This window comes from Haliotis asinina, chromosome 14 (genome assembly GCF_037392515.1).
Source record: "Haliotis asinina isolate JCU_RB_2024 chromosome 14, JCU_Hal_asi_v2, whole genome shotgun sequence".
Classification (NCBI taxonomy): domain Eukaryota; kingdom Metazoa; phylum Mollusca; class Gastropoda; order Lepetellida; family Haliotidae; genus Haliotis; species Haliotis asinina.
In genome coordinates this window covers 33,197,204-33,223,747 of record NC_090293.1, presented here as the reverse complement: position 1 = coordinate 33,223,747, position 26,544 = coordinate 33,197,204, and the positions used below count along the sequence as shown (strand labels likewise).

The 26,544-nt window shown below is 41.2% G+C and overlaps 1 protein-coding gene across 1 annotated transcript in view; it reads right to left on the bottom strand.

Annotated features, from left to right (window-relative positions):
• Nucleotides 1-1,615: 1,615 nt before the first annotated feature.
• The window catches only part of LOC137262147 (uncharacterized), a 42,295-nt gene continuing 17,366 nt past the window's right edge, over nucleotides 1,616-26,544 (bottom strand). The window contains exons 2-7 of the mRNA XM_067799929.1: nucleotides 21,907-22,017; nucleotides 19,551-19,643; nucleotides 6,983-7,144; nucleotides 6,231-6,320; nucleotides 4,246-4,391; nucleotides 1,616-1,780 (exon numbers count right to left, since the gene is read on the bottom strand). Of these exons, the coding sequence (XP_067656030.1) occupies nucleotides 4,247-4,391; nucleotides 6,231-6,320; nucleotides 6,983-7,144; nucleotides 19,551-19,643; nucleotides 21,907-22,001 (585 nt within the window). The 5' untranslated portion in view covers nucleotides 22,002-22,017 and the 3' untranslated portion in view covers nucleotides 1,616-1,780; nucleotide 4,246. The remainder of the gene's footprint in view (nucleotides 1,781-4,245; nucleotides 4,392-6,230; nucleotides 6,321-6,982; nucleotides 7,145-19,550; nucleotides 19,644-21,906; nucleotides 22,018-26,544) is intronic.

The window sequence follows — 26,544 nt, the reverse complement described above, 5'->3', positions numbered from 1 at the left end:
CGAAGATCCGGGTTCAATTCCCCATAAGGGTACATTGTGTGAAGCCCATTTCTGATCTCCCCAGTCGTGATATTACTGGAATATTGCCAAAAGCGGCGTAAAACCCAACTCACTCACTCCAGTAAACATAACTGACTCGATACTATACAACTGCAAACTGTTATAAATCCAAGTCACTCACTCACTCATTTCGGAGAAAAAGACACCAATCTTTTATTTTAAACCATGAATCAAGCTCGCTTAACTGCTCAATCCATCCCAGTTCTTTTTTGAATATATACTATTTTAGCGAGTTGTATGTGTTTCTAATTTATAGGTTATCCCAAGATAATGCAAAAATGCAAAAACATTGACGTTGTTGGGATTAATTAACTTTGGGCATCTAACTGATAATGTGGAATTTTTGGACAAAATCAAAGCGTTCTCCAAAAGTGATGTAGACATTTAAACATGTATGACAGCCCCTTGGCACATATCCCCGATGCCATTAACCGTTACTGTGGCACCGCTGCAGGTTTTCCTGGCGTCCAACCATCTCCCACAATGCATCTGTCACATCATACGAGAAACTGCGTCGAGAGTCTTTCTTTAAAGTGGAAATGAACCAGAATTTGGTTCTTGCTGCCTGTCAAAAATGATCGAATTAAGTCGCATGGGGGAAAAGCACAGCACCAACACTTAGCGCCGTCCGTCTCACAAATGTAATTATGAGCTGTTGGGATAAAGATTCAGTAAATAAAAATAACTGCCAATTCCCTATTCGGCGACTCATGGATTTTGGTGGCAGACATACAGCATGTCGCAGCTGACTGGAGACGTCTTTGCTTTGTTTTAGTTTTTTTTTTCAAAGCCTCATTCAACAATATTGTCATTATCATCAATAACAGATATTCATAAAACGTCTGTATCCTCGCATATGTGCATGTTAATCGTTATCCCGGGTGCCTGGGAGGCGCTAGAAGGTTAAGAGTCGTATGACTCAACCTACCGGGTACCCATTCTCTGCTGGGTGACCAGAGCAAATGTGAACAAACTCACATGTTGAGACTACACGTGTCGTGAGTGCTTCGTTGTGGGACAGGGGAGCCAGGTTGCCAAACACGGCTACATAACTGTGGCCTGTGAATGATCGCGTATTGGACAGACAAGCCAGTGATTGATATCATGAGCAACGATTTTAGCGTCAGGGTATAATGACACGTGATCATACGAATAGTCCAGAACGACCTGGCGATCTATTTATGTCACAGCTGATGCAGTTGGTGTTCACATGTGGGTTTGAACAGTCTCTACTGGAGACGAGTACAGAAATATAGCTATAAATTGATGATTACTAGGCACCGTGATATAGTATTCACATTGCCGACATTCACAGTAAAATAGCTGTTACATTACTGATAGTCTCCTTGACAGAGACGTAACATTTATCACCGTAACATAATGACAACTGGTCACCGTGATATAGCTGTAACATTGTTGTAGCATAATGACAACAGGTCACCGTGATATACCTGTAACGTTGTTTACGGTTACTGGTGTCACCGTGTATTTTAAAGAGATTGGGAATGACTGAATGCACTGGGTTTCGCTGCAAAGACGTCAACAAGTCTGTTGTTTCTTCCACTTCCAGTTCAGTTTATTTCAAAATTGGATTACATACGTGTCGAAATGTGAAACAACCTGTTTTTATCTGTACAAAATGCGTCACGTGACAGGTATTAGTGTGTGAAGGTGCTCTGCTTCCTCCCCTGCTTGTCTGTATCAAACCCTCTGTGGACATCTGAAACATAAACACATGTATACATCAGCCGCTGAGACAGTGGAGCGGTGTCTTTTAAGTCTCTACTCGTACCAGTTTCCATTTCGGCTGCTAAACCGCGACAAAATCCGGGTCATGGATCTGACGAAAAAAAGGATTTCTCAGACTGAAGATAACATGTCATTGGTGTCATTTGCATCTCGACTACTGACTACTGATACGCTTTTCAGGAGTAATGTATCACCGTGTTGGTATTGATCATCCTGTTATACATGTACGTTTTGTTTATAGCAGATACATAGCTTTTCGCCCTGTAGTGGAGGCCGCCATTGTGCAGACCTAGCCGGGGGTCAGGGAAGCCTCAGCGCAGCAAACCCCGAGAACATGGCTGGTGGGATTCCCAGCCACGACCAGAGGGATTTGATGCAACTCAGTTGCATCTGGTATCTTAACATGCAATACCGGTTTCCGGAGGAGATATCGCTTGTAGAAGATCAAGCTATATCCCCAAGGAGATATCCTTTTTTGATAAGTTTTGAGCTAACTGCTGAGTTGTCAATATTGTCGGACTACTTCCATATCCCTTCACTTAAAAGAAAATGGTCACCGCAAATGAGTTAAATTTGTTCATGATTTGTTCTAACGACACAAAGGTGTGGTTAAAATGTCAGGAGCAAACAGCGAAACATATCCATTGCAGAATTAAAGCAATGAATGCCAGCACTACTCTTTATGTGCTTGTTTTTTATGACAATGGTTTCGCTCGTTCCCTCTCCCATCACTCTGGTTCACTTGGATGTATTCATACGCAGATCGTCAAATGAACCTGTTACAGGTGACGTTTCGTATTTAATTTCTCTTGGAGGACAAATTAAGTATAATATTGGATGGTAATAGAATCTCACCCCGTGATATTTATCTATTTACCTGCACACGCCAGTCATCTGCTTGTTGTGGGGGTGAGGTTCAATTAACTCAAAGGGGTCCAGTTACTTCAGTTAATGTAAACTAACCAATGTAAATGACATATTAACACCAATGATTCGTTACTCAAACAAGATACAAATTCCTTTTAGACGCAAAATAACAATTGATCGTAAGCGAGACCACCCACGGTGTACATACGTGACAATATTTATGTTACTCTAGGCATTTTACAAAAGTAAATACATATATGTTGCGTATGTAAACTTTTGCAATTGTTTGGTCAAATCTAACAGTTAATGGGACCAGTGTCGCATTTATTGCTAAATGAGAAGATTTTATCTGATGTTTTCCAATAAAATATATTACATTTGTGGAAACTGTATACCTTTTGTTATGCTGGTGACAATGAAAATCAATGTCTTACGGCACCGCTCATAGCGTGAGTGAGTGGGTGGATGGACAACCTGGACGCCGCTTTGATCAATATTTTAATCAAATCGATTTGTGTAAGACAAGGGGAGAACCTATGACCATTTCTGTTTGCCCTTTATTTAGGTTATCTGGAGAGTTTCCCATGTGAACATAAAGTACCTGGGTTTTTTTTGTGTGTGTTTGTATTTATTTATTTTCAATTTTGTGTGTGTATCCAATTACTACTTGTCATGAATGCAGATGATCCTGTCTCGCTTGCGGAAAAAGTTGAATGTTTGAAGAATTGTTTAGATATGTTTGACAGTACAAATGTGACCACAGTTGTAATTTTCTCAAAGGGTTATGTATGAAATGAATTGAAGTTTACATTTCTGGGACCCGAATAGATATTGTTAAGTGACATGTTCATCTAGGTGCTCTTTTTAGTGGAAATGGCAGATTTTGTTATCCGATCACGCCTCCAAGGCTATGTTTGAAGTCTTTCTCCAAAATAAGATATGCCTATCGATTGCCATTATGAAATAAATATTTGACAAATTAAACAACTTCTACATCTATACGGCTCAGAGAGTTGGAGATTTGAACATATTGGACAGTCAGAACGCATTCATCTTGGTTTTTGTAAATACAATGTATATCATGAACTTTAAGCAATCCGCTCCGGAGAATTGGGTCGAATTGCGCAGGCAAACCATGGAAGACACTCGGAGCATTTTAGACTTAAACCACAATCTTAATCTTGTGAGACCTTTGGGGCGTTGAGATAGCCTAGTGGTTAAAGCGTTTGCTCCACACCGAACACCCAGGTTCGAGTCCCCACACGGGTACATTGTCCGAAGATCATTTCTGGTTTCCACAGCATTTCGATGGAATAATTCTAGAAGCGGCGTACAACTAAGTGCACTCAATCACTGATGTGATATGAATTAAGCTTCCATAAATTTAGTTGACATCGGTTTATAACCCACCCTCGGTTTGCTTGAAAAAGGTTGGCCCTATTATGTGACTTTCCCCACACAACAATTTTAGTAGACCCTCGATAAACTGGAATACTGTTCAAAGCGACATAAGTAGATCTATGATATGATTGTGGTTGGTCAGCCACATTGGCAGAACGTGTAACTTACTTCACGATGTGTTGAGAGAGTCGTCCACTGTCCTCTTCCTCTTGCCCGGGCTTATGTCGCTGGAGAGGAAGTCGTACAGGTCAGCTATGGAGGAGTATTCGTCGGTCTGGCAGTGGAACCCTAGGTTCAAGTTGCACGATCTCTTCCTGGAACAAACGGCCAACCAATTCCTTCAACAGCCTCAGCCATTCGTCCAGAAAACAAGTAAACCCTATTTCACAGGTCGTGAGATGTTAAAACTTGTACCACTTGCGCTAGGAAGATATGTTTTCTATGTATGCATTTTCAATCCCAGATTATAGCGTTGATGGTTAGTTTATGATTATGCTTGTCTTCAATTCAGACGCTAGGCATTAAGGACGACAATCATCTTTGGATTTTCACTAGCCCAACAAAAAATGAGTAGTCTCCGGCCCTCGGACTAGCATTAATTATATCTTACAAGTCGCTCTATAGCTAGCTCAGGAATCACCATTTGGTCAATCTAATTTGTTTTATGGTTTCGGATATAAGCTTAACACAAGCACTGGTAGCAGCATATAGACTATGTGGATCACTATTTCAGCTATTTAATGTGACATAAATAATGTTCTGTACAGGTGGTTAAGCTGAAAATCAACATTCCCAGTACAACAGTATCAGAGACGCCTTTGTTCTCGTCACACTATGTTAGCAGAACCCGTTTTTCTCAGAGGAATTTCTTAGATGTTTTTACGTTTGAAATCAGTAAAAGATGAAGCGGTTTGGAAAAAATAACTAAATTTTAAGTTACAAAAGTATCTCCTTAATGCGACAATTCCCTTTATAACATGAAGCGTCGTGTCTGTCACGATAAACTATTCTGAACAGCAAAAGAAGTGCAAGTTTCGAAAAAATGAAATCTCATAAAGTAAGCGTCCATGTTTATGTCTACTTAAAAACGTGACTAAAACAGTTGCGTTTCTTTTGCTGTCATGATTATCCTGAAAAGTGCCATTTTCGAGGCTAGAGATGCGGCATGGAAAATGACATCATCATCAACTTTATTCCGTATTTCAGGCCTCATGGCCCATAGTACAATTGTATTATAAGGTATACAGTTATGTTCACGTGACCATCGTTGTATTAAGAAGATCTTAAGCTAAATATTTTTAACAGATATATAGCTGTTAGACGTAATACATTTACATCAGGTGTGCTGAATATTTGTTGCAATGTTAATCCAGCTTTGCAATATTTTTTGATGGACAAAAAGTATTCATTACGGAGCAGAACATACCTATCACAGAAAATGACAGCTCCTTTCGGATGATGTTGTGTACAATTAAGAAATTTGGACGATATCGTGTAAGATTCATAAATTTTGACGATATTGTGTAAGATTCTGAAATTCTAAAGAATTTTCTTCCACCAATTAATTAATGCTGACCACTGTTTATTCCCAGGCCGTAGGGCACCAAAGGACGTTACCCTCCCTGGAGCTAAGGGAATATAACACGGACAGGTGTTCTGGAGTGAATCTACTGTGCCACATTGTCTCAGTAGGGTAGCACTACAAAACCGACGTCAGTACACCCACTGGAATGGATTTTCCGCAGCTTGCGGAAGGCTTTTTGTTCCGTAATGCGATTCTTCTTTTGTCTGTGAAACAGGAAGTAGCATTTTGTGCGGAACTGTGGTTGACGTGTTTGTGATCATTAACACGGAAATGATTTGCAGGCTGAGGTCGCCTGCTCTATTTTACGGCAGCATTAGTGCTAGGTTTTACACACACGTACATGAAACGGAAGATGAATGCTTAGTTATTTACAAAGTGATAAAAATATTTTCAGCGAAGTTGATGGTTTTAATAGGAGATCACGGTTATTCTAAAAACATACTCCTGCTTTAAATGCGAAATAGGAATGCATTTAAACCTAAGGTGGATAGATCGGCGTGTCAAATTTGCAGAAACAGCAGGTTGGTGTCAGGTAGTGATGGCTATCGCTGTGCCAAGCGTGCTTTACCTCTCAGCTTTAATCATCTTCTCTGTGTTGGACAGAATGGCTCTCAGCGACCGGAGCATGTATCTTTTTCGGTACAGATCCTCAATGGACCTGAAACGAACATAATGGCACATTCGAAAAGATTTAGACGGGAGGAAATGGTAAATAAAGTTGGATTAAGGAACAACCCTTAAATGATTCCGAAAAATTTCTTTTGAACATCACTATGACGAAGCCAGGAGGTTAAAGCTTTTGTTCTTCTACTCGGAGACCTGAGGTCGATTCTCCCAATGGGTACAATGTCACCGCTTTTTTCTGACGTTGTGATGTCAATGGAATATTCGCTGTTACTGTCGTGGGGTAAAGCGATCAGAGTGGCTCACGGTGGAGCTTTCCGCTTCACCTGGGCGTGCCCGGAACCAGTGATCGTGGGTTCGAATCCTATATCACTTTCATTATGTTTTCCAGGGGTTTTAAAACCACAACTAGCTGGTTTGACCGTTAAACGACCTGCCTTTTGTTTCACCTCAAGCTCAAGATCGGGGCTATAACTGATCTTCAGTGACCCATGCATGTCGTAAGGGGCGGCTAACGCGACTCGCTGATTTAGTTGACACATGTCATCGTATTATTTGACACATGTCATCGTATCCAAATACGTAGATCGATGCTCATGCTTTTGGTCAATGAATTGTCTGGTCCCGACAAGATTATTTACAGATCGCCACTATGTAGCTGGAATATAGCTGAGTGCGGCGTAACACTAAACTCACCTTGCTGTCCTTGTGTGACCCAGCACGCTGGATGTATCCCTCACTGACCGCTTGCCTGGTGACCTGTAGGGATTGGACAAATGATTCTTGAGCCACATCTGACTGAGGATGTACATTGGGTGGCAGTTCTTGTCCACTCCAAGGGAACAGTCATCTGTTGGTCTGCAGAAATATAGACCCCGTGTAATTCCCTGACTTTCCACGGGGTATCAGTGAATGCCTCTACAGTTATGGCCGTGTGGCACGATGTAAAACTGTTACATTACATACTTAGGTATCTTAATGGACATTCACTGCTGAACAAAAGGAAACGTATACCATTGTTTGAACGTATCTAATTTGAAGGAAAAACCAAATTGTTATTCGATGGTAATGTATTAGATGCTTATCTGTTTGATGGTTATGCATCACCACCACGACCACCAGCATCATCATCATCGTCCCTCATATATATATAGCAAACCTTGATTTTGTGGACCCTGTTATTATAGATGGTTTGTTGGTAACCTGAGGTGTATTCTTATAATATTTCAACGATTCCCTAATACAGGAAAGATCTTTTCATCCAGGCCATTTATGACACTATATATCGTGATCCCGGCCCGTATGATCCCTCCGTGGCTATATCATCATCATCATCATCATCATCATCATCATCATCATCATCATGATGTCTCATCACCCTCCGCTTCCTCTTCTCACCGCAATGGAAATGATACCCTACTGATACCCCTGTCGCCATGTATCAACATCATCATCATCGTCGTCGTCATCATCATCATCATCATCATCATCATCATCATCATCATCATCATCATCATCATCATCATCATCATCATCATCATCATGTCTCATCACCCTCCGCTTCCTCTTCTCACCGCAATGGAAATGATACCCTACTGATACCCCTGTCGCCATGTATCAACATCATCATCGTCGTCGTCGTCATCATCATCATCATCATCATCATCATCATCATCATCATCATCATCATCATCATCATCATGATGTCTCATCACCCTCCGCTTCCTCTTCTCACCGCAATGGAAATGATACCCTACTGATACCCCTGTCGCCATGTATCAACATCATCATCGTCGTCGTCGTCATCATCATCATCATCATCATCATCATCATCATCATCATCATCATCATCATCATCATTGTCATGTCTCATCACCCTCCGCTTCCTCTTCTCACCGCAATGGAAATGATACCCTACTGATACCCCTGTCGCCATGTATCAACATCATCATCGTCGTCGTCGTCGTCATCATCATCATCATCATCATCATCATCATCATCATCATCATGTCTCATCACCCTCCGCTTCCTCTTCTCACCGCAATGGAAATGATACCCTACTGATACCCCTGTCGCCATGTATCAACATCATCATCGTCGTCGTCGTCATCATCATCATCATCATCATCATCATCATCATCATCATCATCATCATCATCATCATCATCAGTGTCATCGTCATCATCATCATCATGATGTCTCATCACCCTCCGCTTCCTCTTCTCACCGCAATGGAAATGATACCCTACTGATACCCCTGTCGCCATGTATCAACATCATCATCATCGTCGTCGTCGTCATCATCATCATCATCATCATTGTCATGTCTCATCACCCTCCGCTTCCTCTTCTCACCGCAATGGAAATGATACCCTACTGATACCCCTGTCGCCATGTATCAACATCATCATCATCGTCGTCGTCGTCGTCATCATCATCATCATCATCATCATCATCATCATCATCATCATCATCATCATCATCATCATCATCATCATCGTCATCGTCATACTAATCATAACTTAAGTATGCTATTAAGCACCCTATATATCGTGACCCCTGTTGATCCCTGAGTGGCCATGTATTCACCATGAGACCTCGTTAATGCAGATCCCCCGTGTCCTGATATACAAGGACACCTCATTAACCAAAAAGGCGCTGTTCAAATGTCCGGATTAACGGATCATTGCTAGACAGCGTTTGGATAAGTATGACGTTCTGACGGTCAATTAAAAATCCGTGACCTCGGGATTGAAGGGTTCCAGATTATCGGGTTTTACTAAACAACAGTCGTTCCAGACTGACGTCAACGAGCACCTGCTACGTTAAAGTGGTGAACGTCAACGGATATCGACAACATGACCTCCTCTATCCTAATGATAACACTCATCTACACCCAGCAATGCAACTTGACCTATATTCCGCTAAGAACATTTCAGCTGATTGCAGCGTTAGATGTACCAGTTTAAAAAATAGACAGAGAATGAGTTTTGGAGGAACATGAAAGGACGACGTAAATAAGGCGGAATGGGTTGGAGAAAAGTGGGTTATTGTTTCACGCTTTGAATCGAATTCATGTGTAGGAAAATAATAGAATGAGTGAAGGTTTACGCCGCTATTAGCAATATTCCAGCAGTATGAATGCGGGGGTCACCACAAATGGGCTTCACTTATTGTACACATGTGGGGAACTGAACCGGGCTCTTCTGCTTGACGAGCGCATCCTTTACCCACAAGGCTATACCCCATCGTCCCGAATGTCTAAGGGAGGCAACTCCGCACTGCCAATTATCGAATATTATTTACAGACCTCCACCACATAGTTGAATGCGGCGTAAAACTAGAAGCACTCACTCCAAAATGCCATTTTAGTAGGACAGTAGTTGGTCTCTAAAAACGTCGAGTCTTCAGTTAAGCTTGACTATAATAATAATAGAATTTTATAGTGTCAGTTAGAGTAAATACGGTTACACTGTTAAGCCTTTACACATGCTGAACGTGCCTTGTTTGAGAAAAAAACAAAACAAAACACAAAAAAAAAACAGCCTCAGGATGACGTTCTAACTCCATGTATTCTCGTTAGCCAGCTCACATAAATTCTGATGGAATTTTTTCCTCATTTGTCGGAGCCTTTTAAATGTAATACCCTTTTACTATGACAAAACAAAGACGGGCAAGCTCTGCGCGCGATCTCCTTCAGCGGAGTTCAAATTAATTGTGTAACTATTGACAACACAGTGAAGCTCCGATACCCAATGATCATCGTACGTTGTCCTCCATTAAGGCTTCGTGAGACACTTCCACACAGGGTGTTGCCTTGTGAAATATTAATCATGGGATGACATAGCATCCTTTAGAAAAAAAAGATATTAATAGATCAGTCTAGCGTCAGTCGATACCTATGTTTGCTCTTCAATTACCAGCATTGATAGACATTAATTGATACCTCTACAAACAATACGTACTTAGACCGATCGTTAGGTTGGAGAGCAACTGAAATTAAGGTTATAATCAATATAGAAATATATTTTCTCAAGAAACAAAGATTAGAGATAATGTTTTCAGTGGCAAAAAGGCAATATTTTTTTCTTACGTTTGATATTTTAATCAATACAGAAATATATTTTCTAAAGAAGCGAAGACGAAATCTGTAGTGTTTTCAAAGGCAATAAGACAACACTTTATTAAGTTCTGATATGTAATGCCAGCGAAGTTTCTAGTTCACTTTGTGAACCGGTTGTGGGGTAGCTTAGAGGTTGAATGAGTGAGTGAGTAAATTTAGTTTTACGCAGCATTCGGCAATATTCCAACTATATGGCGGCGGTCTGTAAATAATCGAGCCTGGACCAGACAAGCCAGTGATCAACAGCATGAACATCGATCTGCGCAACTGGGAACCGATGACATGTGCCAAGTCAGCGAGTCTGACCACCCAATCCCGTTAGTCGCCTCTTACAAACTGAGTCGCTGAAACTTCAAATGGTCACTCCGAGGGCCCATATTGAAGTCATAATTATCTGAGTTTGGTACCCCGTATGCATATTGTAGGATTATTGACAAAAGCTGACAGAAAAGCTTGTTCGACCATCCTTAACATTTTAAATGTTCTCGCGCTTTTATTATTTTCATTATAAAAATATAGATCAAAGGCGTTTGTGGAGTTGAAGGAGTATAGTTTTTTATGCTTTGTGAAAACGATTATTCGTTCAACCTACTTAGAATATACTCTCTGTGTTTTACACTCTATAAATGCTCTCGCGTTGTGATAAGTTTCTTCATAAAATGCATGTATCGACGGTTGAATATAGTACAAAGCTGTCTTCTTTCATTTTATCTAAAGGCGATTTTTACAAGAAATATAGTGTTTCGTGCTTTGATCCACAGAACACTGCAGTGGGTCACTGAATTAATCTTGTTTGCTGCCGTATTTAACACCTAGCGACCGAGTATTGTTTTACGCCGATTTTAGCAAAATTCCAGCAACATAACGGGCAGGACACCAGAAATGGATTTCACTCACTGTACCCACCTGGGTAATCGAACTCGGGCCTTCAGCGTGACGAGCGAACGCTTTAACCACAAGGCTACCCTACTGCCCCGAACCCTTCAATATTAAAGGGTTAAAGGGTTAAATGGGTTAACCGTGGGACAAAGGCATCCCCAGTAAATTTGATTTACTTACACACCGCTACTGGTGGCCGCTACTTTAAATGATATATGCAATTGAAAACATCCATATTTGAAAAACACACATATTTGAAATATCAACTATGAAAAAGAACGATAGCTATATGAAACAAATGACTCTTTGGACAAATCTGTAATGAGAACCATACATCTCAACATTTGAAAAGTCACAGTTATTGCTATCCAGGTTGCAAGATTTCGGGCAAGGCTGAGAAGTCGTCAGCGCATGTCTGAACACAGTGACTCCGACTCTTGTACTGCATGCGAGAAGTATTGGACTAGTGGTTATGCTCCCGTTACGGAAAAAAAACAGAAAAAAATCAATTGCCAAAGCAGACGTAATGGTGGACCTAACACATACAAATTAAAAGACAGAAACTTGAGTGCAAGTCTTGAATGTTAATTTATAGGTCTGTCTGTATAATTCAGTTAAATTCGCGCTTTCGAAGCGTAAAAGAGACAAACGGTTTAATGTTTTGTACTCCATCTTCCCTCGTTCTTGCGCTGATGTAGAGATATAGATGTACACCGTCGGTCGCAGCTGCGAGTAAGATATTGTCTCTAAACCTTTGAAGGGCATTTAGATAATTGTTTCGTTACAAACGTCACGATACAGGAACACAAATAGAAAATAATAAACTTTGTATGACTCCCGTGGTAGCTATCTGACAAACTCCTAAGTTACAAGTATTGAGTTCCAACTGGTCTGGTTTTGTGCTGACAAAACCAAGTATCCTTATTCTTGGCACCGAATCTACGGTCAAAGGATCTTCACCCTACTCTGTACAGCAGGGCTTAAAGTGACAGGTGACCAAACCCAAATCATCCCGATGCCAAACCCAGATGGAAACTATACTATTCACAAGTTATCTATTTGGTTGATGCTCATGATGCCAATCACTGAATTGTCTGGCCCAGAATCGGTTATTTATAGACTGCCTTTGAATGGCTGGATATTTCTGAGTGCGTCGCACAAGCACAAGTTGCAAGTGGTTATGATGTTCCATTCGTGACCAATTTGTGTCATTCCGGATAATTCGAATGTAGGTTACGGAAAAGGGCGAGTGAGTTGAAATAATTTTACTCTTACGTGAATTTTCATTTAGTCCACTAAGTGTCGTTTTCAGTTTGGGGAAATACGTACAAACAAGCTTCGGTACTCTAAAAGACACCCCAGGCTAGATCAACGGTACGTGTGTTAAACTCATAACGCGGTGTGATCAACCAGTTCCTAAATGACATGCTTGCGCCAACGAGTCTTCGTGCCAGAAAAAATACGGCAATGAAAATTTCGTAAACTCCATTTCAATACAACCATCTTCCCCTAAATGTGGATCCCCAAGCCGAACTTCCATCTCTGTGCGCACACACCCTACGGGGGCGGTGGAATTGCTGGAATATTGCTAAAAGCGGCGTAAAACCACATTCCCTCATTCACCCTCACAGTAGTGAGTGAGGGAATGAGAGAGAATTAATATTACATTGAATAATATTACTGGACGTATGAGCTTCAGGGAACCGTTGTGCATTCACGACTGCTACTTTGATGTCAAACAAACGCGTATTACCCAGTTATTTAGATAATAGCTGGTCGATAATTTGATGTTTGTAAATTCATGGAGGAACGGTACGATATTGATCGTTGTGTTGTTGGTGTAAACATCGTCCCAAGGTTAGTCTTTGTAATAATGGTGATCAAGAAGCCTTGGGTCCTTTTCTACAAATCAGCATGTTCATACGTCTCAATGAACTCCCAACTATTTGGCAATTAGAGATCCCAGAGAAGGGAGTTCTGCGAAAACTTGTCATTATATTTTCATATCGACCCATCGAAAGCGCTTCTATTGCTCCTGTCAGTTGTCAGTGATCCCGGTCGAGGATTTAGTTCAAGACGACTGTGAACAGTATGTCAGTCTCCACTTGTCAGCTTAATGTCTAAGAACTGACTTGTGACATGGATTTTCAATATCTTTGCAGTCTTCAAAATTCACCTTTGTCCGTTAGTCCGACCGCTAGAATCCAATACACAAACACTATATAAGTGCGTGTATTATTGTTTGTTTCCTGCGCCGCTCTCAGCAGTATTTCAGGTACCCTGCGTGGAGATACCAGTGGTTAATAACATGCGTAACGATCAACTCCATGGGAGGATGACACGTCAAGGAATCTGACCACCAAATCCATAAAGTCGTCTGGTGCGACAAGAATAGGTTCAATTTCAAACCCTGGAGAATGAGTATGGTTTTATGCCGCTTTTAGCAGCTTTCCAGGACATTCCAAGCGGGGCACACCAAAAACGCGCTGCCATAAGGGAAATCGAACTCTTCTTTGTCGTGAGAGACGGATGCTGTATTCACTAATCTACCCCACCGGTCCTTCAAAACACTAAATACCTAAGTGGTCCTAAGTCGTCCCTGAGAACCAGCAAGGAGATTTGGGATCACGGTTTCACTGTGTTGTATAGTTTGTAGGTTACAATTCCCTGTCCCAACACATACTGTAGCAGAACACGTTCCTGATGGCAGACATCCGATCTTAACCCAACTGTCTCACTTACAAAGACATAAAGTGGTTGTTATTTTTGGCACGGTATAATCTGTCCTCGCTCCTGGAGACAGAGTCATCACCAAGGACCTCAAAACGGGTGACGCGGCTTTGTCGCGCGCCTTATTCTACACGACAATCCCAGTGGATTACCGGAAAGGCGCGCTGATCAGCAACCCCATGTGATACTTTCCTGTCAACCTACAACGCTTAACTTAAAAAGCTATCCCCCTGACCACACATAATGGCTAAGCATCAGTCATCGACTTAATACGTATCCTAAATGTCCCGTCTGTCAAGAATAAGGGCGTTTTTCTCTCGTCAACGGAGACCTTTTTAACGACAGCTGACAAGGCTGGAACAGGGAACTCTGGGGTAATCCGTGCAAGAAGCTCACTGGATGCACCATCTCCGCGAGACGAGAAGCCCAGCCTTTACTTCATTAGTACAATAGCGGCAAGACGCTTTATAGGGGGATTCATTTGATTAACCAAATATAGTGGTCTTAATGACGCTCGCCTCTCGACTGGGACTTGTTGATTAGACAAGGAAGCCGTTTTTTTGCCGAGTTTAGCACCTTTGTAATCTTACAACACGTGGCTTTGAAACTCCATTGGGAACGACCAGGTTAAGCTTGACAAAGCAAGTCATTTGGTAAACGTGTAATATAATTATCCCCGGTATTGATCGGAAGTTTCATTCATATTTCATCCTGTTTATTCATTGCGAGTTAATCAAACGAAGATACGTGTCACTTTTTCTTTTTTAAGACTATTTTGTTGGTAAGAGTATACTTGCGTGTAATTGATGCGGTGATAAAACACAGATGTGCTTTGGCGCTAAAGATATCCTTCGCTACGTGTACAGATTGGATCCGTCGGGTAAGTTGGTAAAGGTACCATCACCGCGATGTTCGGTCTGTGTTTGATATAGTGGTGGTCAATAGCAGAGTTTTTGTACATATGAATGCATATTACAGTCTATTGGCGAAAAGGAAACACTTACATAAAGTTTGTCAACTGGTATCTCTCTCAGAAATTAGGGATATTATTGACTGAATGCAGAGAAAAAAAGGGTAGGTTTATTTTACGCCGCACTCAGCAGTATTTCAGCTGTATGCCAGCCACTTGTCTGGACCAGATAATCCAGTGATCAATATCAAGATTATTGATCTCCCCATTCGGGATATGATAACATGTGTCAACCAAGTTAGCAAGCCTGACCACCCGGTCCAGGTAGTCGCCTCTTGCAACAAGTATGGGTTACTGAAGATCAATTCTAACCCGGATCTTCGCAGGTCAAAGTAGATTCGAACACTAGCTAATTAACACAGTGGCAATAAGAAGAATAAGGACAGTTACAAAAACTAAAAATTTCATAAACTAATACAGGTTTACGCATTATTCAGATTATTATAGTTAACATTATTATTGTATATCCTCAATACATATTTTCATCATCATCATCATCATCATCATCATCATCATCGTCATCATCATCACCATTGTTATTGAATAAACAATAAAAGTGTGCATCGTTTTTATTATGAATATTAAAATTTATAAATTTCAAAACAAACGACATATGTTCCCATCTTCATTATCCCACTATGCGCGAGGCCAACCTTACATCACAACGTTCTTTTGAAGTTCTCTTCCACCCACTGCCCATTTTGACGGTAAATATTCTCATCTCCATGACTAGTCGTTAAACTTGACGATAAAAATAATTCCAGTGTGACTTTTATGTTGCCAACGTTCCCTCAGGAGTAATGAAGTCGCAAATGGACGCCACGGTCGTTGCTGAAACGTCGCTGTCAGCACCCCAGCTTTATCAAATACGCCTCCTTACAAATTTCTGAAACAATCGTGGCACTCAAGGAGTTTCCGTCTGAGTAGAGATACTAATGCCATTCTTCTTTTCTTTGTGTTTTGCAATTCCTTTGTTAGTTCAATATGACCCCTGTGGCGTATCGGCGTTGCTAAGTGATACGTTTTGTCTGACACTAAGTTGCCTCATCGCTTGAGGGTAACACATCAACACTTCCTAAGTCCGCTCAGTAATAAGTTGAAGTTTTGACTTTTTGTCATTTGTCAAGTTAGGAAGCTTTCATGGACGTTAAGCTTTCTAATCCACGTCTGAATAGCGGTAAGAAGTGACGTACCGCATCCGTGTAACAGTTAACGTGTTTTAAATATTTACCAGTCGATGGCGAATTAAGAGACTGAAATGTTCTTTAAATTATATGCAGCGTTACCTTGTAGAAAATCTGTGAATCGTTAGAAAGGATTTAATACTTTTAAACTATTGAAACAGATATTTCAAAACATTTTTAAGAATAATGACCAATGAAACTCTCTGCTCCTTTTCGAGAGAACACTTTCAGCTAATGTATAAAGAAATTGAAAGAATTCTTAGAAGCTTTGGTGCGAATTCTCAAAGCACATAAGCACACATTACAAGCTAAGATCGAAACTTTTCAATGAAATCATTCGATAATATTTACTGTTGAAAGTATAGAGACTCGGTTGTAGTATACTGTATAACAATGATTGGTGTTGTTTCTAGTGTTTGCAACATTTACATATTATATACATTCTACTTTTGAAAATAGGGATGAGATTGTAATTTAAGGAACAATGGAATTAATACGTACATTGTCAGTAGACTAACGCACTGTCTTTTTGATAGTAGTAAACAATAGTTACTCTAAAAAGACATCCAGCGAGAATGGAAGCTGTAGAAAATATTGCTTCATTGACAAAAAGTTTGTTTCTTTGGTGCTTACAGCCGCATTTAGCAATATTCTAGCTCTATGATGGCAGTCTGCAAATAATCGAGTCTGGACCAGACAATCCGCAGATTCAAAAGCGTAAACATCGCCGCCCCAAGTGGAGATGAAGTAATATAGGCCATGAATGTGAGACGAACGAAGTGTGGCGTGCACGTCCGAGGATGGTACGACGACGGGAATTCTACCACATTAAGGCTCACTAACAGAAAATAAGTGTGAGTGAGTAAGAGTCTCCTCAGCTATCAGCAATATTCCAGCAAACAAACTGTGGTGGACACCAGACATGGGTTTCACACATTGTACCCATATGGGGAATCAAACCGGTGTCTTCCGCGCGACGAGCGGACGCCTAAACAATCGGCTATCCTACCGGCCCGAAAACAAGTGTGGGACCCATTCAATCGCATCTCCAAAACGGCGTCGTGCTATCACCTACTGATGCAGAAGACCCGTTTGAACACTCTCTTTACTTTACTTGCACTGATCACATCATGGAATGTTAAGATATTGAATAATTTCAAAGCACATATATAGCTCTTTACAGAAAGCTGTTTAAATGAGCTCACGGTCCGTTAGCTACAAGTCAAACAACCTATGCATAGCTCCATCACTTATTGATTGTCGTTGCATTAAGAAAATGACACCAGTGTGTGTCATTTATACTTTCAAAAGACATTAATCTTGGCTAACAATTAAACTATGTTCGATCGAATTAACAAGTCATTCAATAATCTATCTTTTAAAACTACCGTTTAGTGAGCTTCTTCGCAGCGGAAAGAGGTTCAGTTCGTATGGCTTTTTATCGATTGATTCTTGACGCATACGGTTTTAGTCGCATCCTCTTTTAAAAACGACTGAAATTTTATACTTTGACAAGAAACATGCGACGGCGTTTCGAGGTAACGTATGTGAGGAAGTCTCTGATATTTGTCAAGACTGATTTTTATAATTTTGATATATATTTTAAAAGTTGCATCTAGTTATAGACATGTCAAGACAAATTCCTCCATCAACGATTGCAAATAGAAAAATGGAAAGAACTGGAAAGCATCCACCTTTGCCGAACAAGACTAGATGTTTTTGCTCGTTGGGAGAGTCAATTGTGTATGAAATAAACCGAAAACCTATCCAGACATCAGGCCAGGTAACTTCAAAGTATTAGCTATCCCCAATACAAGGCTAAATAACTTTATTTTCAGTTATAATGAAACTCCGCGCATCGATAGGTGTCGCAGTTTTGGTGATAGCATATGTCAACGCAGTGCGCCGAGTTCAATGTTCAAACAGTAATTGCCAAGTTTAAATGCAACGCTCAGTTTGAAAAAGTAGATTTTAAGATGTGGTGAATTTACTCAGATGTATGGAACGTGTTATCTACAACCTTTGCTCTCCTCGGGCAGACGGGTGGGCCTTATTTCGTACAGTGATGTCAACCGTGACTGGTGTAAGTCAATACTATTTTATGCTTTTATAAATGACCAATCATATTCCATCTTTCACGCAACGTGCAACTGCTTCATCAAGCCATTTAAACACTATAAAAGAAAATATGCTTCCTCGGCAGTTTATGAACTGAATTTCGATTTCGTAATCTAATTAATATGTCACCACGTTCTTCCAGGCAAGTTCGGCAATGGTGGAAACCTTTAGAAACTGACTTTCATAATCATTTACACCCGTGCTTAAGGAAAACTGGGTTCGAATCTCATCATGAATCGTGAATTCCGTCGAATCGAGAATCTGCGTGACGTAGCACTCGACAGACCTAACTGAAATACTGTTTAAGCTGTCATTCATTCACTGCAAGAGTGAATAACAATAGCTGTCAGCAATGTTTCAGCAACTTCATGGCGGGGGACACCAACACATTGTTTGGCTGAGATGAATCGAACTCGGGCGTCATCATAGAGAGCAAACACCTTGATCACCCCACCACCCTCACTGCACGGACCTGCATCAGAATAGATCCCTGGAGACGAATGCTTAAGTTCTTAAAGGCACTATCACACACTGTACTTTTCTAACAACAAATGACACATTTCTCTCAATAATACGATCAGTCCTCAGGGAATTTATATTTTTTCAAGATTATGTATTTAGATAACAATATTTCATTAAAAAATCAAATGAAGTAAAGCAACGTTGCATTAAGTCGGCTCTCGCGCTCTCTATGGACCGAATGTTATTTCAGTTGAGCCTTTAGAGTTACGTCCCTTGGAGCGCTCCTCATGAATATCCTATTGAGACAGAACTTAGTCACATACGAAAAAAGAATGAAAAATACTCGAAACGTCTGGTTGATACCAGTTCGGCAACCACCGACAACACCACGTGCGACAGATATTGAAGTACGGAGCAACTGTTTACATTCCATATTTGGCAGGTGTTCTAAGTTAGGAAGCTGTACGCCTCGATGTGTCCGTTGTAGACATGTCGTAACGGATAATACGTCTTTTATTGCATCAATAGGAAGTTGAACTGATTGCATGGGGCCATTATATATAATATAGGTTAAATATTGTCGACAATGTGTGAAATTGTGCCTTTAAAAGATCCGAAGGTCAGAATCAACGTCCTTCTGTGTTTTACGCGTCATACCGGGATAAACCCATGCTCATATTATGAATCACTGGATTGTCGGGTTCAGATGTGACTTTTTTCAAATCTCCGTCAAACAGCTGGACTCTTTATGAAGTTTATACAAGAAACAAACAAACATAGCAACTTGTCTATACTCACAAGGAAGTCTGGATATCAGAGTCCAGCTGGTCCACTGATTGTTTGAGACTGGACACATCTCGCAGCAGTTGCTCTAGCTTGTTTATCACGACCCTGAAAACAAACATTCTAAGATACAATACAAATCATTAATATGTTCCTGTTCTCAAAACAAAGGCTTTCCTCCCTGTGTCAATCGAGTAAAGTATTTTATCACGATGCATGCCGTGAATTAATATAAACCATACTCACTCACTCACCAAAATCCGTTCACTGGTTTGTACAATGCACGGAACATTCACCGTGAAAGTGTAGTAACCCTGTAAGATCCTCATCCCGTCGGCAGTAGGGTGGTCTGGTGGTTAAAAGGTCATGAGGAAGGCCTAGATTCAATTTCCCACGTGAAACCCATTTCTGATATCCAACATAGATATTGCTAAATGCGTCGAAACACTAAACTCACTCACCCAAACTCATCTGTTCGAAGATACATCAAAATACGTCACTAATAATGATGTAAAGCGGTTACAAGCAGTGAAACTCGAGAGTGGGTGACGGGATCCATCTTACCCGCATCTAATGGCTGATTCCTAATTCGATAAATTGAAAATTTGTAATCTGTAGTCGTAATGCTGCATGTGAGTCGGTGGCTTTACGACTCATCACCTCATGAATGTCAAAACTCTGATCCTAAGGTCTGTTCGCCTTCAGATCTGTCATCATACATCCCCAGTTAATTCTGTTGAAATGGCTGAACAATAAACACGTCATCGTTCAGATTATTTAATCATGTATTTATTGTTCCTTCGCTAACGAAGAGGAATGGGCTAAGGCATTTTTTCTAACCTACTTCTTCTAAAAGGCGCAGATTAACGAAAAGCCGTGAACCAAAGTATCGATGGGACCAGTGATAATTTATTTAGAACGAATTAGTGAGTTTACTTTTACGCCGCCGTTAGCAATATTCTAGCAATATCACGGCGGTTGACACCAGCAAGACTTCCCACATTGTAACCCATGTCGGGAATCGAACCCGGGTATTCAGCATGACGATCGAACGCTTTGACCACTAGGCTGCCCTAGTGATCCCATTGTAGGCATTACTTCCAAAGGCCATTTTTCTGGAAGGTTTTGGTGCGTGCGTGCGTGCGTGCGTGCGTGCGTGCGAGCGAGCGTGCTCATGTGTGCGTGTGAGTATTACAATCCATGCTTCGAGGTAACGGAACAGGGCCTTTGGTACATAACGACAGAAAGGTGCAGATGCACCTTCGTCTGGGTCAAGAACCGTTAGCACGAAAACGTTGAAGCCGACACCACACCGTGGGAGCAATGAATGATCGTGTCGGAAGCCTCATGCCTGGAAGCGCTTGCCCACCAGACACGGCGTCTGTGACTACATACACGCCATGCTTATTACCAACATTACAATCTGCGCCGTGGGACTTCCCTTATATGTCGCGGGTTATGATCAGTAATCTACAGTTAATTCATGACGGTCACGTTTTTGTGGAGTTTGCTTGGCTTAATCGGATATTGCTCCCAGAAGTGATCTACAAATGTGTAACTCACAAGTATCCGGAATGAGGTCATCTCTTTAAGTTCATGGTGTCCCAGTTGTACCTGCTAATGTCCGCTGAATAGGTCAAGTGAAAGTAAAATGTAAAAACTGAATGAGACGAACCCTTTATGTTCATGGTGTTCCAATTTTAAGTCCTTAGGTGAAATGAAAGTAAACTCTAGTAAGTGAACGAGGCCATCTCTTTATGTTCATGGTGTCCCGAGTGTAATGGTTCATGTCTTTTGGACAGGTAAAATGAAAGTAAAACGTCATAACTGAATGCGGCCATCTTTTTATGTTCATGGTGTCCCGAGTGTGATGGTTAATGTCTTTTGGATAGCTAAAATGGATGTAAAACGTCATAACTGAATGCGGCCATCTCTTTATGTTCATGGTGTCCCGAGTGTAATGGTTCATGTCTTTTGGACAGCTAAAATGGATGTAAAACGTCATAACTGAATGCGGCCATCTCTTTATGTTCATGGTGTCCCGAGTGTAATGGTTAATGTCATCAGGTTCTACCTCCAGCTGTTTTCTTTTTAAATTTTTCTGATGGATCAAAACCGACAAGAACATGAAGTTTAAACATTTGATACGTTATGACTATATCGCATCTGCATTATCCGTTTTTTTATATCTTTGTCGAAATGCGTATTCTACGGATATTACGAATTTTACAAAGAAGCGGTCTCTTTGATTTAGCGACCTTCGACACAACTGCAAGTACGAGGCAACTGTACATTCGACGCATCATCGTTCGACACGAGGGGTGTTTGAAACACAAAACACAAAAACCCGATTGACTGATTCAATGCTTACCCGACTGTCTGTTCAGACTGTTGTTTGGCTGTTGAGTGGCCATAGTTGAGGCAAAGTATGACTGTCGTGAACACAACCAGACTGTTAGCGTCCATCCCTCAACAGGTGGCTCTGTAGGACAAGAGCAGAAGGCTATAGGGGTACTCCGTCGGAGTGCGGGGGCGAAGGGGTTGGCTGAGATGTCATGTTAGGAGACGATGTTAAGTAGTGAGACAATGCAAGGGGTTAAGGCAGTGTAGCGGGGTGAGACAATGTCAAGTGATGAGACAATGTGAATGAATGAGACAATACAAGGGGTTAAGGCAGTGAAGCGAGGGTGAGACGCTGTCAAGTGATGAGACAATGTGAATGAATGAGACAATGCAAGGGGTTAAGGCAGTGTAGCAGGGTGAGACAATGTCAAGTGATGAGACAATGTGAACGAATGAGACAATACAAGGGATTAAGGCAGTGTAGCGGGGTGAGACGCTGTCAAGTGATGAGACAATGTGAATGAATGAGACAATACAAGGGGTTAAGGCAGTGTAGCGGGGTGAGACAATGTCAAGTGATGAGACAATGTGAATGAATAAGACAATACAAGGAGTTAAGACAGTGTAGCAGGGTGAGATAATGTCAAGTGATGAGACAATTTGAATGAATGAGACAATACAAGGGGTTAAGGCAGTGTAGCGGGGTGAGATAATGTCAAGTGATAAGACAAAGCGAATGAATGAGACAGCACAAGGGATTAAAACAGTGTAACGTGGTATGATTACGTGTAATGATTAATGGTTTAAGCATATGGACAATACTGAGACATTTTTATGTGACGAGATTAAATTGTGAGACAATCGAGCTTCTAATGTTAATATATAAATCTGATTTGGAGGTGAAAGGATCATTTGCCCTCACAATTAAAACTGAGGTCTTCACTATCCTGAAAGAAAAGTAAGTGTAGGAAAATATTGTTAGAGCAATTCTGTGAGAGAATGAAACTGCACATGTCTTGAAGCAGTGGCCAGTGACGAGATGCCGCTTCTAACACAACTCTTTAACATTCCCATTAAGGATGGGATGAGATGTAGGGTGATAAGATGGTGGGTATCGGGGTGGATGGGTATGGAAGGAAATGCATGGTTTTTTGGCTTGTTGACCGCCCCATACAGAAACATCAGATCGTATTAACCTCGAGAGAAGCATACAACTTTTAATATGCCAGAATATATGATTCTCCACATGTCATTTGCACTGCAGTGTAGGGGCATTCCACCCATTTATATCGAGGGTAATGATGATTATGATTATTATATACAATTTTGAGTGATGAGTCTAGTTTTATACCTCATTTAACAATATTTCAGCTACATGGCGGCGGTGTAAAGTCTGGACCCGACAGTCCAGTGATCAACAGTATGAGCATCGATTTTCACGTGTCAACCCAGTCAGCGAGCCTGACCAAGCGATCCTGATAGTCTCCCCTAACCACTCGACGAAAACAGAGAATGAAGGGTAATTCGTGAGATTCAAAATGGGTCAAAAGAAAGTTTAAACGTCCTTTGTGATGTGTGGGATGAACGTTTGAGGTGGTGGGGTAGATGGGTGTCTGTGGAGCGTGATTTGAGATGGAGTGTGGGGTAGATGAGGCTCGAAAACTGGTTTATGGGCTATTTGGGGGAAAGGAATGTTGATACGAGGTTTAGAAGGCAGGCCTGGAAGATTTGTGGGTGTCATGCGTTGAGCGAGAGTTGAGGCTGTGGGCAAAGGCTGGTCTTGTGGGTGTTGGGCGAGTGTTGGACTGTTTGTGGGGTAGATTAAACAAGGGACAAAAAGTAGACTCGGTGGTCGATACCACCATCGGAATAGGAACTTGGCGTTCCATCAATACCTCAGTGAATGACTGCACCAACAACGGCAAGGTTACAGCCAATACAGTTGTTGGAAGCATAGAATTACAGCCTGTAATCAGCACGTACGATAGATCGGTACAGAAACACCCTCACAAAACCGTAGCCGGAATGCAGGAAGCGATGTGAGAGGAATACGGCAGATATCGAACCATCACACAATGGACCTCGTTGGAATAAGAAAGTCCAAAAATGTATCTCCTATACGCTAAACCTTTGATTGATATATTGAATCACTTTTGCTAAATCTTGAATTGATATACTGAATATCTTTGTTGAATGTCTTTGGCAACAAGACCTGACTTTGGTTAATCCACCCACGTGATGGGGCCACTGGAACCCTACAATACAATCTAATCTCAAGCTGTTTCTTATTGGTAAATGGCAGCAGATATCTATGGAGATGATGTCGTTCATGTTGACGTCCAAGTCGAGATGTATTTTTACACTGTAATGTTTTCTTCACACATACGAAAATCGGACATCTGTATTAGTTTGACGATCTCGTTAGAACAATCATATATTTTGTCAGAATACCCAACACACAAGCTATAAAATGCACGCTTATTAAAGTTAGATTTGAACCTCGACTTACTTATACTGCTGTCACCTTCGGACGTATTAAAATTTCCTTTTATACGTACAGAGTTTTGCTCCGTCTAATCAGGGATAAATGTAATTTGAAAGTAATATTTTAGTTAGTTTATATAACTATGGTGGGAATATTTGTAATTTGCGTAACACTTGTATCCTTTTGCAGGCTCACTGACACGTTGTAACCCCACTGTGCCCACACCAACAAAATACAGTCGCCCGAAGAACAATATGGCGACTAGTTATAGTCTGTTTCAAGATATGTCTGGTGACACCGTGACCGTCTGACTATATTGGTGAACACATTTCAGAACAAGTTGAGTCCCATCCGGGATTCGAACCCTCGCCCTCAGTCAAGCACCTCATCGCCAGCTGCCTATCGCGCTCAACCACCGCTCACCCTTGTGGAAGTCGATGTGGTTGTGCGGGTTAGGCGGCCGACATTTTCTTTCAAGAAGGTCGATAAATCGCTGTCGATCTTTAATTTTGACAATCACCTTTCATCACACAGTTGTTAGAGTTTTCTTTGTTTGAAAATCATACACATGCAAATTTCACGTCATACACCCATAATCTTTTAAGAGCACTTGCTGTGGAAACAGCTATGGCAGTAAGGAAATGCAAACGGCGCTGCACTCTCGAAACATACATTATCATATGAACATTGATTAACTCCGATGAGTCATATTTTTTCAATCGTAAGTTAAGAATGAAGTACCCTAACCTTTAAAAGAGTGTACAGAGTCATGAAAATCAGAACTATCGTCTTCCCATAGAGAGAAAGTAGTGAGTTTAGAACTTAGTACCAAAACCGAAAAAAATCCCGAATAGAACAGTTAGAGGGAAACCCGATTATCGTGATCGTTTTCGTTACTTAACTGGTTTTTCGAAGACGTAACGCAGTCACGCAGACGAAATTGTATTTCTCAGAATACACAGATGATATGTTTTATCAAGTGCAGCATTACTGTTTTTACGCCCAAACTCTGTCATCAATCACGAGGCCTAACTGGGTGCACGTATTGGGAATACCTCGCCACAGTGCAAGAGTTCTTCCTATAGTTTTTACCAATGTCGCCTCCATTACGCATATTAAGGAGGCGACGTTAGACCCTTGTCGATGGGCGATATCTACTTGCCCTCTCCCCCGGGGCTCGTCAGGAACTTGTCAACGCTTAAATGATGCAATGTGTACTAAAGAAAAATGAAATAATCCCAAGCGTTTATAAAATTTTCTAGTAGTTTGTGGACCTATCGATCGAGCAAGGTGCAACTCATTCGCGTGACTGGCAACTGGGGGAGTTGAAATCTCGATAAAGACGTCAGTCGAAGTTACTCAAATTCTGAGAGATGCTGTTTCAATCATCCGTGTGGTCCTCTAATGCCTGTCAAATGTGACTGATAGATTGTAATGTGCTCTGGGGTGATGAGGATGAGAGAAGTGGACGAAAGGTGGACAGCTGCTGTTGACCAATAAGAGTCATCAAGAGAGGTAACAGACGCTCCAGGCAGTTGACCTCTCGCCACATTGATAAGATTACACTGGCCATCTGTGTCCAGCTTGACCAGCACCTTATGAATGAAGTCTGGCTGTTTTAGCTCCGGCTTTAGTTATATATGATATTGGAAGACACACTTGTGAGGTTCGCAAGAACCATCGATTAACTGAACAACAGAAAAATACGCACTTGTCAAGATAAACGATCTGTTCTAGATAAAATTTGTACCAGGATGACAAGTATTTGAATAAAAAAGAATTTGTTTTGTGTTAACAGCAGCGGTTGTGTCGATGGCTTGATGTTATCTTTAGATAGCGAGATTGATAATGATAGCAACGAATGCTGCTTCTGTGGCACGGAATATGTTTTCAGTCCGAGCAAGAACTGTGTCTATAAATCAACTGAACTGTTTTGTAAGCCACACATTTTTCTAAAGCAAGCATGACCACTGAGCGATATACAATGCATTCCAAAGGGCCAAACTATCAACAATTTCCCTTCTCCAGGAGGGTGAGTGAGAATCGGTTTACCCGATTTTCAGCAATACTCCAGCAATATAACAGCGGGGGACTCTACAGATATGTTTTACACATGGCACCCATGTGCGGAATCGAACACAGGTCTTCAGCGTGAAGAGCGAACGCTTTAACCACTAGGCT